The 14,289-nt window shown below is 51.0% G+C and overlaps 1 protein-coding gene across 5 annotated transcripts in view; it reads right to left on the bottom strand.

Moving 5' to 3' along the window:
- Positions 1–14,289, bottom strand: part of Kazn (kazrin, periplakin interacting protein) — a 981,286-nt gene that overhangs the window by 122,126 nt on the left and 844,871 nt on the right. The window contains exon 1 of one of the 5 annotated variants that reach the window (XM_040757475.1): positions 6,117–6,580. The exons of 3 other annotated variants lie outside the window; for them this stretch is intronic. In XM_040757475.1, coding sequence (XP_040613409.1) covers positions 6,117–6,324 — 208 coding nt within the window. In that variant the 5' untranslated portion in view covers positions 6,325–6,580. Of the gene's footprint in view, positions 1–5,579; positions 5,858–6,116; positions 6,581–14,289 lie in introns of those variants that run through there. One more of the 5 variants, XM_040757476.1, reaches the window with a different exon arrangement.

Raw genomic sequence — 14,289 nt, 5'->3', positions numbered from 1 at the left:
CTCTCTGGAGTGTTTAAGCCCTTAGTGATTCAGAGCCAACACAGGGCTCCCGGGTGATTGCTTTGGCCAGCTTTAATGACAGTGTTTGGCCAGGCTTATCTGCCGGGGCAAAAAGAAAAAAACAGAAAAACGTCTGCTTGAAAATCCACCTGATCTTCCATTTTGACAACTTGCCCTATAATGATGACAGAGGCGGACCTCAGGGTAGTGGGTGCTGTTTGCCTCAAAATGATTAAAAGAAGCATAAACCTTTCCCACCAGGGATGAGTGACAAATGGGGCAGGTAACTCAAATTGGAATATTACAGAGAATATCAAGGGGGTTCGGCAACCATGTGGAGAATCCCCAATGACTCACAAGGCCATATCAGCAGCCAGACCTTCTGGGCCACTGCTTGGCCAAATCCCAATGAACATAGGCCTCGAGATATTCGCTGGTAGTCCCAGCAACTGGAAGAAGCGGCAGGGATTCAGGGTTCAAAGCTAAACTTGGCTACATAATGAGTACATGCCAAGCCTGGGCTACATGAGACTCTCTCTCTCTCTCTCTCTCTCTCTCTCTCTCTCTCTCTCTCTCTCTCTCTCTCTCACACACACACACACACACACACACACACCTCAAAAGCTGTGACAATGATGATATATGTGGCATTTCACATACTGCTCCATACATTTAAAATACTTTAGACCTTGGCAGTTCCCCCTGTCCCTTGGTGGTGGCTGTAGCGACAGGCCCCACAGGTAGCAAGGGCACTAATTAGACTCCTGTAGAGCTCCAACTCTCAAGTGGGTAGAAGAACTCTCCACTTTACACAAGGGTAAACTGAGGCTTGGGATGGCACACAGCTGGCAAGCAGTAGAGCCCAGGAATCCTAACTGGTGTGAATCTATTTCTAAAACTGGCATTGTGATGCAGGGTACCACCAGCCCTGATGGAGGACAAGATTCCGTCCAAAGCACTGACCCACAAGGGACACAGTTGCCACTGGGCAATGAACCTTCCAAATGGTTTACACCCCTCATCACGGGGACAGCCCAGGCCCTGGTGACCTCCACCCTGCCCTGCCCCGTGAGGATGGTAAATGAAACCAGTTGATCTTAGTGGGCAGCTGCTGGGGGGCATCCTAATGCCCTCTGTGGAGTGGAAACTCTCCCACCCTCTTCCTAGCGGAAGGCCTTTGCAGAGAGCAGGTAATAGAAAGATCTCTCACTAAAATGGCTAACGATCAATCTACTGAATGCTGGGGCTGCTTAAACCAGGACTGTGGGGAAGACAAACATTTGTCTTTTGTAAAATAAAAATTAGAAGCCAGGCAGTGGTGGTGCCTTTAATCCCAGCCCTGGGGAGACTGAGGCAGGTGGGTCTCTGTGAGTTCCAGGATAGCCAGAGCGGTTACACAGAAAAAAAAAAAAACCCTATTTAAAAAAACAAAAACAAAAAACCACAAGCACATTCTGTTCCTCCAAGATTTGGATCTACAAAGTGGGATACACTCCTAGGCTGTGCCAGCCACTGCCGATGTGACCTTGGGCAAGTCAACTTTTCCAAGCACCGGTTTCCTTGGCAACCATACATACCCCTGGCTATTGGGAGAACAGATTAAGACAAGGTTTCCAGTTTAGCTTATACTGACTTGGGCGCAAAGAGAGCTGGTGCACCAGGGTATACTAACTGGCGTGCTAACGCCACCACAGAGCAAGAAGCAACATGGAAACAAATGGCAACAAAGTCAAAGATTTCAGAAAGGGTGGGCTAGGACTAAGGATACATGTCACTTGGCAGAGGGCCTGAGGGACAGCATAAGGCCTTGGGTTTGACCCCTTGATGGTCTTTTATCATTTAAATTTTTATCTTACATTCTGGGCGGTGGTGATGCACACCTTTAAACCCAGCCCTTGGGAGGCAGAGGCAGGCAGTTCTCTGAGTTTGAGGTCAGCCTGGTCTACAGAGTTTCAGGACAGCCAGGGCCACACAGAGAAACCCTGTGTCAAACAAACAAACAAACAAACAAACAAACCAATCCAAAACAAACAAACAAAACTTTATCTTACAAAGAGGCGCAAAAGGAACAACATAAACCAGACGTAATGAGTGGCCCAGGCTGCCATCCCAGCACTCTGAAAGTCAGTCAGAAATTCAAGGGATGGTGACAGAATGAGTCGAGGCCGGCCTAGGAAAGCGGTGACCATGTCTCAAAAACAAAGAAACAAAACACAAACTAAAAACCACAAGTTCAGATGTAGGCAGATTAAGCACTGAGTCCACAGAGAGAAGCTCTTTTCCAAACCAAACTTGGAATGTCAGCCAATGGCAATGTTTCTTGCCTCAGGGGCTCAGCACCCAAAAGCCTCACTTCCTAGGCCTTTTTGTCTCTGACCACAGGCTCTTCACACCTCCTCCCACCAGCCAGATCCCCTCCCAGCTTCATTTCTCCGCACGGCCTTTCTGTCCCTCCACATGTCTATCTCAGACACATTTGCCTACGGGAAACCTCCTCCCATGGAGTCCAGGAGCCTTGGACACTGGGCTTCAGTTGTTTTTGTTTGCTGCTCGATCTCTGACAGCGCCAACAGTTCAAAATCTACGACGAATGAATGACAATGACTGATAGGTCAAATTGATTCATGTTCCCAGTTTAAGAACACCTAGTGGGCACCTGGCTCACTCTGCAGGGGCTCTGGGATCATGATTTCCCAAAGGCAAACTGGTCTGTCAGGTATCTCAAGGCCAGAGGGCACTGGGGAGAGGAGTGTGGATTATATAAGCAGTCGGCTTGTATCCTCTGCTCTGGCCATTGGTCCCAGAGGTCAGAGCTGTCACTATTCCAGGGCCATCACCCTGTGGATCCCAGGGAAGGCTTCCTGAGCAATGCCAAGGTGTCTGGACCTCCATCCTGATGCAGTGTTCATTCCCAGACTGCCTTATCTCTTAGATCCTTAAAGGGAGCATCTCCCCAGCCAGGAACAAACCGCCGAGCCTAAGAAGAGCGGCCGCACAGCCTGTCTGGAATGTTTATTTCCCCAACAACTTCAGCTTGTGGTGCTAAGGCAAAGAATTCCCATTTCCTTCCTAGAAGAAAACTCCCATAAACAGAAACCATTTCCGTGCTGGCTGCCACCGGCAACCAGCCATCATTGAAACTGTCCTTGAAGACACAGAAGAAGGCAAGAAGGCAGCTCAGCAGCACTGGTTGTCTTTGCGGAGGACCACAGTTCGGCTCCCAGCACAGGTGGCTCACAACCACTGGGGACTCTAGTTCCAGGCGATCCAATACCCCCTCCTCTGGCCTCTGAGGGTACCCACGTATATGTGCATGTAGACACACATTCATACACGGTAATAAAAATAAATTCAAGTTTAAATTTAAAAAGGACCAGACACAATGAGCTGGAGATGTCTCTCAAGGTTAGTGTTTGTATAGTGTGCATGAGGTCCTGGGCATGGTGGCCTCTCCCCTATAATCCCAGTCCTCAGTGCACTGGGAGGTTCAGAGGTTCAAGGTCATCCTAAGCTACATATTGAGTCTGACCAGGCTGCAGAAGACGCTGTAAAGAAAGGGAAGGGGGAGAAGAAAGAAGGAAGAAAAACAGGAGGGAGGCAAACAGAGATGAGGGCAGGGGCTAACAGGAGAACGGCCAGCGTTTTCTTGATGACCCGCTGGTGTGACCTTGTCTCCTGCAGCAATGCCACCTGTGATTTGGGAAAGGCCATCTCTGACACCCTCCCCCTCTAGGGCCACGCAATGAGGGAGGGCTGTGCAAAACAACCAGTCTCAAAGGCATGAGGCAGGCGTTTCCCGTTCGCAGCGTGCCATTAGGATATTGTTATCATGAACACAGGAATGGAGCCCATCTAGACACAAAGTCAACAGCTGCACCTCCACCCAGCTATCTTCCACACGTTTACATAACAACAGTGTCCACAGCCACAACACGCTGGCCTCAGAACCCAGAAGCATTTTTTACAGATGGGGCAAAAGTCATCATGACACACACAGTTCAAAAGGGCAGAGACAAGGAAGATAGCATCACAACCTAATGGGAACCTGCGTCCCCCGGGGAGTGGCAGGTGCTTCAGCAAGAATGCCAGGTATGAGAAGACCAGGGCTAATATTTTTTATGTACCTGCTGTGACACAGACTAGGTGCCGTCTTCTTTAAAAACCACTATTTATTTGTGTATGGAGAGGAGTGGGGGGCTGGCACACATGCCATAACTCATGTGTGGAGGTCAGAGGACATCTCTTTCCTTCCGCCATGTGGATCGGGGGACTGGAACTCAAGTTCTTAGGCTTGGCAGCAAGTGCCATTTGCCGGTGAACCATCTAGGCTGCCTGCTTTCTTTCTTATACTGGAGATCACATTTAGATCCTCAAACACTCTGGAAAAGTGTTCTACCATCGAGCTGTATTTGGGGTTTGGGTTTTTTTTTTTCTTTTGGTACTTTTTATTTTGAGGAAGGGTCTCATTGAGCTGCCCAGGATGGCCTTGGCCTTACTGTGTTGCACAGGCAGGCCGTGAACTCAACACCGTCCTGTCTTAGCCTCCAGAGAACCTGGAATAACAGATTTGAGCCACCATGCCCAGCTGACACACTACATCTTTTAAAGGGCCACATCCTCAGTGGGTACCGATTCCCACTGTGGATAAACTGAGTCTCAAGGAGCTGATACAACTTGCTTAACCTGTGTGCTGTTGTACATCAGCTGGTTCCTTCTCAAAGCGAAGAATTACTTGGCAGGTATTCTGTGGGTTCCCCAGCTTAGGAGCTCCCTGCCCGGGAGCAGGATCAACATGCTAGGCTTTGCCATGCAAAAGACAGAATCCGAGGTGTCAAAGTCAGGCCCGGTAGCCAGTGCATGTAATCCTAGCATGGATATGGACTTCAAAGTCAGCCTGGGTTACATCATAAGACCCCCGCCTCAGATAAAATAAAATCTGAGATGCCAGCACCAAAGTTTAAGACAGTGAGGACTCTTAAGTGGCTTGGCCTCTGGGTTGTTCTGTCCCTATCTGCATGGATAGAATATAGCCTCACTCCCAGGTGGGGTTTCAGGACACTTCACAAAATTACAACACAGTAAGGTGTTCAACAATTAATAAAAAATCCTGTGCACTTCCGTTGTTCCTGGAAAAGTGTTCTGAAGTTCAAACTGAGGATGGCAGGCTCTTCTCGGAAAAGCCGGCAGACTTCCTTCTAAATTGCTTCCCCCTTGGAGACAGGCGGATCCAAGGTTCCTGCCCCCACCCCATGACTTAACTTGGGGGCGGGTGGAGGGAGACAGCTGAGCCGGGAATGGGCGCACCCACTGGGCACATTTTAACACAGAACCACTGTACTCTACTTGGGGCGGATCGGACAAACACACGCAATTAGACCTCGGCGTTTGAGCTTCCCACCGCTGCAATTTCTCCTGGAGTTATAGAGTGTATATGAAAAGCAGGGATCTCTGCTCTGCTCGAGCAAATGCGAACGGCTACAGCGAAGGGGAGGGAGCTCTTTTCCGGACTAAGGCAGCCATATGGGCTACAGGTATAGAATAGGGGATTGCCCAAACTTTGCAGTGAGCTAGCCCCTTACCCACACTTGCTTCGGGTCCTGCCCTCAAAGTGGGTCTGCAGGCGCCACTGGGTTGCAGTACTCTGACAGACATGGATTTGACCTCTCTCCATGTAGTTAGTGCTTTGGGGAGCTCGAGTCGTGGAGCCAGATAGCCCTAAGACCCCATCTCCTACACTGAAGAACTCACAAGGGACCGTCCCAACTTTGCACAGGGCTAGTCCCTTTCCCACGCTCTGGGTCCATCCCGGAGCTGAGTCTTCTGGCGTCACGGGATCGCAGGACCCTGACAGGCATAGCCCTGACCTCTTTCCCTGCAGCCCTCCCGAGGTTCTAGAAGGGGGAGGGGTGCTGCTGGAGCGCCCCGAGACCCCAACTCCCAAGCTTAAGAACTTTTCTCGTCCAACGCGCCAACCGGCCGCGCCCGCCCGACGCTCGGGGACACAACTTTGCCACCAGCGGCTCGGAGCTCCTCGGCCCCGAGCGCCCCCGCGTGCCCGGTCCCGGCGGCTCCCGGGCCTGCAGCCAAGCCGCCCTGCCGGCCCCTCAAACACCTACCCAGCTGGCTGCTGTAGCCTTCGGCTGCATCGTCAACCGCCCCAGTTCTCTGCTGCTCTCGCGGTCCCGCAGCGCCCGTGCACAGATCGCAGGCTCCAAGCTCCGGGGCGCGCAGGGGCCCAGTGTCCCGCCCGCAGGACGGAGCCGGTTGGCCGTGAGCCGCGAGCTGGCGGACGCGTTCCCACGAGCCTGAGTCGGCCGCCCGCATCCCGTGTGCCCGGGACGCGAGGCCCCACGGCGGCACGCGGGGCTCTGACGGCGGACGCCCGGCTCACAGCCCACGGAGCCGCCGCCGCATTCGGCTACCCACGCGCGCCCGGCCAGCGATCACAGCCCCGCCGGACTCCCGGCAGTCCGCGGCCGCCGCACCGGAGGAATCCCGCACGATCCCCTCACGTGGGAACAACTCCAGATCCCGGGGCTCCTCCTCCTGCTCCTTCCGGGCTAGCGAGGTACCCTCTGGCCACTCCCCGAACACGCCCCCTCTCGTACCACGTTCTCTACTCGACCACGCCCCCGCCCCGCTCCTAGGCGCCTACCGGCCCCCTGTGCTTCTGACTCCAGGCCATCCTCCCCTCCCATCTTCCCCCCTCCCAAGCCCTTCCTAGAGAAACCAAGGATGCGAAAGGAAAGGTGGATGGCCGCCGTGTCCCCGGGATCCAGAGTCACAGTAATCAAGCCTGAGTGTGCCAGAAGAAAAGCTGCAGGCCCGTGCCTGGCACTCCAGTGTGCTGACCAGTGAAGTGATGTTCTAGTCTTACGGGACAGATGTTTACTAGGCCAGTAGAGCTCAGGACTGGATGGTACTTTGGGGGAGTGCGAGTCTGCACCCACCGCTGGAGTGACCTGGAGCAGGTGTTCCAGGGACTGGCCATGAGCCTGTAAAGCGCTTTGCAGCTGGGAGACCCCTTTGATCTGAGACTACAATGCTCTTTAGACGGACTAATTATTTCCCCACAGCCCTGGGAGCAGGGCTGGCTTTCCCCAGCTGTAGACTCCAGGGAGCCAAGGGGCACAGCACATGAGGAGCCTCCAAGATCACCACCGCTACCACCCCTCAGGTGGGCTACCACCCTTGGGTGGGCTACCACCCCTTAGGTGCATGCGGCTGTGACCCATGACTCTCTCTGTCCCAGCCTGTGAGCCGTGAGAGTCTCTTGGCCACTCACAAATGGCTCTCCAACAAGCATTGGAAATAAAAAATTACTTGCCTCCGAGTCTGAACCAATTTACAGTCACTCTCTGGACCATGGGAGAGAAGCCCCGCCTCTCCTCTTCCCAAGTGCCGTGGCTGCTTGGCTACTAACCACCATGGCCTTCCAGCTTCCATTCCTTTCCTCCTGGGAAACTGGCCCAGCTGGGGAGTCTACAGCAGTGCCAACACCCTCCTCCCCATCCTTAATGCTAACACTAACGCCGAGCCCTGATCGCCATGTAGGGCATGGGACATTCCGAGATCTGCTGCTGGTGTCCCCAACAGTACAAGAAAATGGCCCATGGCCTAAACACCCAGCCCTTCAAGAGGAAGGACATAGACCCGACACCAAGCTACAGTAGGTCCCCAAACCCTCTGCATTTGCTGGAATGAGAGGCAGAATAGGAAAGCTTTCTCCAAATCCTCCAAGGTAGAGAAGCTGGGAACCCTGGATGCTGGAAAAATCTTATCCTGAAGACACCTCCAGTATATGTGTGTGCGTAGTGTGGTGTGTGTGTGTGTGTGTGTGTGTGTGTGTGTGTGTGTGTAGGGGGCAGGGCACTAGAAGGAGAGAAGACAAGAGACACAAATGAATAAAGAGAGTGCTGAGGAAGGTTTCATCAGAGAACCCAGGCTGTGGTTTTTTTTTTTTGACTTAAGCTCCCCTTCTGTCCTGGTTAGTTGTTATTGTCAACTAGATACAACCTAGAGTTGCCTGAGAAAAGGGAACCTCAATTAAAGGCTAGGCTGCATCATATTGGTCTGTGCTCATCTCTGTAGGATGCTGTCTTGAATAATAACTGATGTTGGAGGAAGGCACAGCCCACTGTGGGTGATACCATCCCTAGGCAGGTAGTCTTTGGCTGTATAAGAAAACTAGCTGAGTGTGAGTAACCCTGTGAACCAACCAGCTAACAGTGTTCTTCCATGGTTCTTACATTGAATACTTGCCCTGCCATCCTTCAAGGATGGACTGTGACCTGAAAATATGAGCTGAAGTAAACCCTTCACCTCCCTGAAATTGCTGTTGGTCATGGTGTTTATTACGACAACAGAAAGTAAACCAGAACACCTTGTCTATTAAATGTTTTGCAAAAGCTGGACGTAGTGATTCAGCAAGCTAAGGCAGGGAATTCCAGGCCAACCTGGGCAGTAGAGTGAGTTCCAGGCTAGCCTAAGTTTCAGTATCAAGCCCTGTCTAGCAAAAGAGCAACAACAAAATAAAACCATTAGAATTTCACTTCCACAAAGAAACATGCTTTCCTCACAGTTAATAAAGTGCAATGAACTTCCTGGTTCATTTTCTATCTTTCTATTTTCCCACTTTCTGTTTGTCTTGTTTTCTTCCTTTTTTTTTTTATTTGGTTTTTTGCAGGACCTCGTTATGTTGCCCTGACTAGCCTAGAACTCACTACATAACTGAGGGTGGCCTAGAACTTGTATTGATTCTCCTGCCTGGGTATTGGGATTATAGGTATGAGCCACCATGCCTATTTTCTCACTCTTGTTAGAGACATGCCCTTAACTTCAGCGTAAGGGAAAAGACCGCAGGCACATAGGTATAACACTGGCCACTTGGCTTTGGTATCAGGGCAACACTAGGGTGTGGTAGAGACTGTGGTCAGTCCCTGTTGAAGAGACCATATGCTTCATACACAGGAATGTGGGCCCAGTGTTTACAGATACTCTTCTTAGTTTGGGATGCTGACAGTTCTTTACAACTCAAGAACAAGGGGCCAGAGAGATGGATCAGTGATTAAGATCCCTGGCTGATCCTATAGAGGACCCAGGTTTGAGTCCCAATACCCACGTGGCTACCCACAACCATCTGTAACTCTAGTTCCAGGGCATCTGATGCCTCCTTCAGACCTCAATGGGTACCAGGTGCCCATGTAGTATTCATACATGCAAGCAAAACACTCATCCACATAAAATAAATTATCTCAAAAACAACAACAACCTTAAGAGTAAGAAAGACAAAGAGGAAGGATAATGAGGCAAATGTGTTAAGAAGTTTCTGTGTTGCCTGCCTCTTGGCCGCCAGTGCTCTCTCCAGGCCAGCCTCAAAGAGGCTGACACAAACTTCCCAGAGACATTTCAGTCACAGGCTACTCACAAGGTCACAGCCCTGGGGAATTTTCACCACTCTCCTTACTCTTCGAAGTTAGGCCCTGCCTCAGACTCTGTGTGTGTGTGTGTGTGTGTGTGTGTGTGTGTGTGTGTGCTCGCGCATGCCCCATACTAAAGACTAGAACATCACTTGAAAATTGGGTTCAGTTCACTTTCCCTAATTTTCTGGGGGTTCCCAAAATTACTGGGCTGCCCCTAGTCTGCTGCTCACAGCTTTCCTTGCAGGCATTATCCAGCTAGCCAGGGCTGAGCTGTGTAATCTACCAGAACACTAACTGCCAGGCGCTTCCTTCTGGCCCACCGTCCTGTGCCTGAAGTCTGTGGTCTCTCCAATAGGAAGTGACCACAGTCCCTGCCATGCCCTAGAAGGCCACTCAGGACCAGGAGATCTTCTCAGATCTATGACAAGATCTGGGAGGCACATACTGCTAACCCATATCCCACCTGGAGCAGCCTGGACAGGTCCCACACAAAGGAACACAGCAGAGTGGGCCTCAGTGGATGCGCCACAGCAGGGTTGGCTGTTGGGGGGTTACAGCTGGGAGGCCACAAAGGGTCCCTGTCCTCCAAAGGGCCTTGTGCTGGGATTCAATGCTTTGATAATGTAGCCTTGAAATTCTTAAGTGTTTTGATGTGTGCACGCCGTTCATGCATGTGCTCATGTGTGTATGGAGGCTGAGGACAAGACAACCTTGGGTGTCATTCTTCAGGTTCGGCTCACTTTTGTTTTTGAAACAGGGTCTCTTCCTGGCCGAGATCAAAGCAGGCTGGTAGGCCACCGAGCCCCTTCCCCAATACTGGGATTGTAAGTGTGCTTTGTGTCTAGAGTTTTTTGTTTGTTTATTTGTTTGTTTTGTTTTGTTTTAAACATGAGTCCTGAGGGAAGATCCAACTCAGGTTTTTATAAGAATTGTATCCAGCTCAATTTATTATTATTATTATTATTATTCAGAGCCTCTTGTTGTCCTGAGACCTGGAAATTCACACTCACAAAGGACCTATTGGGAACCAGTGCTGGGGAAGTGGTGCCTGGGATTCAGTTTGCTCTGCCCTTGACCAGGCCCTACACAGCTGGCCTCTGAGGGTAGCAAAAGGGAAGACTGGGAGGTCAGAAAAGCAGTGGGCTGGCGGGTTCCCATCAGCCATTGTGGGGACTTGTTTGATGGTGTAGAGGGCTTAGAGCCAATGGTTGGGAAATCAAGAGGGGAGGGGGATCCACAGTGGGCGGAGCTTGCTCTGACTTCTAGGCTCTGAGGCCAGATGGTATCCCCCTGACCCTGACCTCAGGCTGACAGGGAGCCACCAAAGAAAACAAACACAAAGAGCCTGGGACACAGGGGTCAGGTTAGTTCCTTGCTCTGTGCCTCCTCATTCTCAGGAGGACTCTGTTAGATTATGGGAGAGAACGACAAGGGAGATTTGGTTTAAGGGACAAAACCCAGCAACATCCTATTTGGAGGCACTATTGTGCTGGCCAACTGCTTTAAGTTGTACATTTGCACCCATGGGGAGTTCTGGGTACTTTCTTCTTGATTATGTTTCTTCTTCTTCTTCTTCTTCTTCTTCTTCTTCTTCTTCTTCTTCTTCTTCTTCTTCTTCTTCTTCCTCCTCCTCCTCCTCCTCCTCCTCCTTCTTTTTTAAGATTTTATGTGCTATGTATACAATGTTCTGCCTGTACATATGCCTGCAGGCCAGAAGAGGGCACCAGATCTCATTACAGATGGTTTTGAGCTACCATGTGGTTGCTGGGAATTGAACTCAGGACCTCTGGAAGAGCATCCAGTGCTCCTAACCTCTCAGCCATCTCTCCAGCCCCTTGATTATGTTTCTATTATAACATTTTAAACAGATTTTTTTCTATTTAAAATTGTATTAATTTAGCCTGGCAGGGGTGTGGGTGCATGCTGAGGAGGCAGAGGTAGGTTGATCTCTGTGAGTTCAAGGCCAGCCTGGTTCCAGCTACACAGAGAAACCCTGCCTCCAAAAACCAAAAAAAAAAAAAAAAAAAAAAAAAAACCCAAAACCAAAACCAAAACAAAACAAAAAAAAACCAACGTATTATTTTTTTTTTTGAAACAGGGCCTCTCTAGCCCCAGACGTCCTGGAACTCACAGAAATCTGCCTGCCCCTGCCTCCCGAGTGTTGGGATTAAAGCTGTGGGCCACCATATATGGCACAAAAAAAGCGCGCATTCATTTTTATTGTTGTGTACAATGTATGTGTGTGTGCGCGCGCACAACCAAAAGCATGTGCGTGGAAGTCAGAGGATAACTTGGTAGAGCTGGTTGCCTCCCATGCTTGTGTGAGTTCTATTCCTAGAACTAGAGTCATCATGCACACTAGGTAAGCTTAATTTATCGACAGTGTCTTGTGTACTTCAGGCAGGCCAAAGAAGTAAGGGTGACCTTGAACTTCTGGTCCTCCTGCATCTGCCTCCTAAACGCTGGGATCACATGTGATTTTATGTGGTGCTGGTGCTGAACGGAGGATGTCAGGCGAGCCTTCTGCCAACCCCTACAGAACAGGTTTAAATGCGGTCATACTGATTCCACAGGCCTAATGCATGGCGTGACCCATGAGCCCGCCGGGGGCGTAGTTTTCCCATACCCTTGTTCACTCCCCTCCCGGCAAAACCTTCAGGGAATCTGGAGACTTGGGCCAGCTGCATTGCTGGTACCCTGGCTGGTGTGTGCCCGTGGGTGTGTGGTTTTCTGTCTCTACATCTAAGCAACCTGATTACTGGCTTAGAGGGTGTGTGGAGGGGCTCTACCTGGCTCATCGTCTTTTTGTTGGTTTTTAAGGTGATGGGGTCTTGTGTAAGGCTAGGCTGGCCTCACATTTATCTGGCTAAGACTGGCCCAGACATCTGTTTCTGCTTCCTCCTTCTGAGTGTTGGGATTATAAGTGTGAACTACCATGCCCAGCTTTTTACACCCTGTCTTCTCTATCCCTTCTCTTGGAGAGAGAGGAAGAGGGAGGATGGGAGGGAGGGAGAGAGAAAGAAGAGAAAGAGAGAGGGGGGAGGGAGAGAGGGAGAGAGGAAGAGAGAGAGAGAGGAGGGAGAGAGAGATAGAAAGGGAGGGAGGGAGAAGAAGGGAGGGAGACAGGAAGGGAGAGGGGGGAAGGGAGGGAGGAGAGGGAGAGAGAGAGAGAGAGAGAGAGAGAGAGAGAGAGAGAGAGAGAGAGAGAGAGAGAGAGAGAGAGAGAGAGAGAGAGAATATGAGTGTATGTGTTGTGTAGCAAACCAACCCGGACATAGCCATATGAAACAGGGATGTCAGTAGTTCAGGGTGGTACAGCAGGGCACTCTGGTTCTAAATCACTTGTAGGCCACAGCACTGTGTCGCTGTCAGCTCGAGGCTCACCTGGAATGCACCTGCTTCCAGACTCCCTCCCACGGGGACATTCCGTTCCTCCTGTAACCTCAGCTCACAGGATGGCAGCTCACATCCCATAGAGGGCTCTGGAGAAGAGCAAAAGCCAGTGTGTCCTGATGGAAGCTCACCTTGGAAGGGGGACCCATCACCGTTTTCCTATTCTGTCTATTGGGGGTGCATCACTAGGTCTCGTGTGCCCTTGGGGGAGACTAAATGAGAGTCTTGATACCACGACGTGGGAATCATGGGGACCTTTGGGAAGCCGTTAACCCCAAGAAGCAGAGACCATTTCTGGAGACAAACACAGCAAGTCTCAAATCCAGCCGCGATGCTCATATTTCAAGCCAACAGTTTCAGCCTTGGAGCTCTGGTCTCCCTGACTGTGTGACGATGCTTGTGGTACCTGCTGGCTGGGCTGAGCCGAGGCTGCTGGGAAGTGAGAGATGCCTGTCAATCTCTCAGTGAAACCTCAGTTCCTGGAGGGAAGGATGTTTCTCAGGAGAAGCTAAGTGACAAGCCATTACTCCCGAGATATACACGTCCCCCAGCAGCTGCCTTCCTAGGGGCTCTACTGGGACTCCAAAGCCCTTTGGCAAGCTCTGGGCTGCCCCCGTGGCTGAGGCCACAGGTGGGGACAGTGCTGATCCCCTCTCAGTTCCTTGGTCACCCCAGCAGGACTCTGGGGCACAGGTGCAGCAGGAAGGATTAGATGGGATTTTCTCCAAGCCCTGCTCAGACCTGGTTCTCAGTGGGCAAAGGATTTGACCCAAACTCCCCTTCGCCATCTGCCCTTCGAGGTTGGAGACTTTTGTGAGCCTGTCATAGACTCACTGTGCCCTTTGACGGTCTTCTCAGGGCCCCAGATGCCCTGGCCATGGTCTTGTTCCTTCTATGGCCTCCAAAGGGTCTGTCTAGAGGCAGAAGGCTGAGCCCCAGCCCTGGGCCACTCAGGACATTAAAGCATTTCCAGGACGCGGCTCACCTCCATGTCGGCCTGCGTGACTGTCTTGTGAGACAGGGTCTCTCTATGCTCTTTTTTGAAAGTATTTTTATTATCTTGTGTGTGTGTGTGCGTGTGTGTGTGTATGGTATGCACGTGTGTATAGTATGTGTGGTGTGTGTGGTGTGGTATGTGTGTATGTGGTGTGGTATGTTGTGTGTTGTGTTTGTGTGTTGTGTGTGTGTGGTATGGTGTGTGGTATGTGTGTTGTGTGGTGTGCATGTGTGGTATGGTGTATGTGGTGTTGTGTGTGGTATATGTGTTGTGTATGTGTGTGTTATGTGGTGGTGGTGGTGGTGTGTGTTGTTTGTGTGGTATGTGTGGTGTGTGTGTGTGTGGTATGTGGTGGTGGTGGTGTGTGTTGTTTGTGTGGTTGTGTGTTGTGTGTGTGTGTGTTATGTGGTGGTGGTGTGTGTTGTCTGTGTGGTATGTGTGGTGTGTGTGTGTATGGTATGTGGTGGTGGTGGTGTG

The sequence above is a fragment of the Mesocricetus auratus genome, unplaced genomic scaffold, assembly GCF_017639785.1.
Source record: "Mesocricetus auratus isolate SY011 unplaced genomic scaffold, BCM_Maur_2.0 Super-Scaffold_100014, whole genome shotgun sequence".
Taxonomy (NCBI): Eukaryota; Metazoa; Chordata; class Mammalia; order Rodentia; family Cricetidae; genus Mesocricetus; species Mesocricetus auratus.
This window is presented reverse-complemented; position numbering and strand designations above follow the sequence as displayed.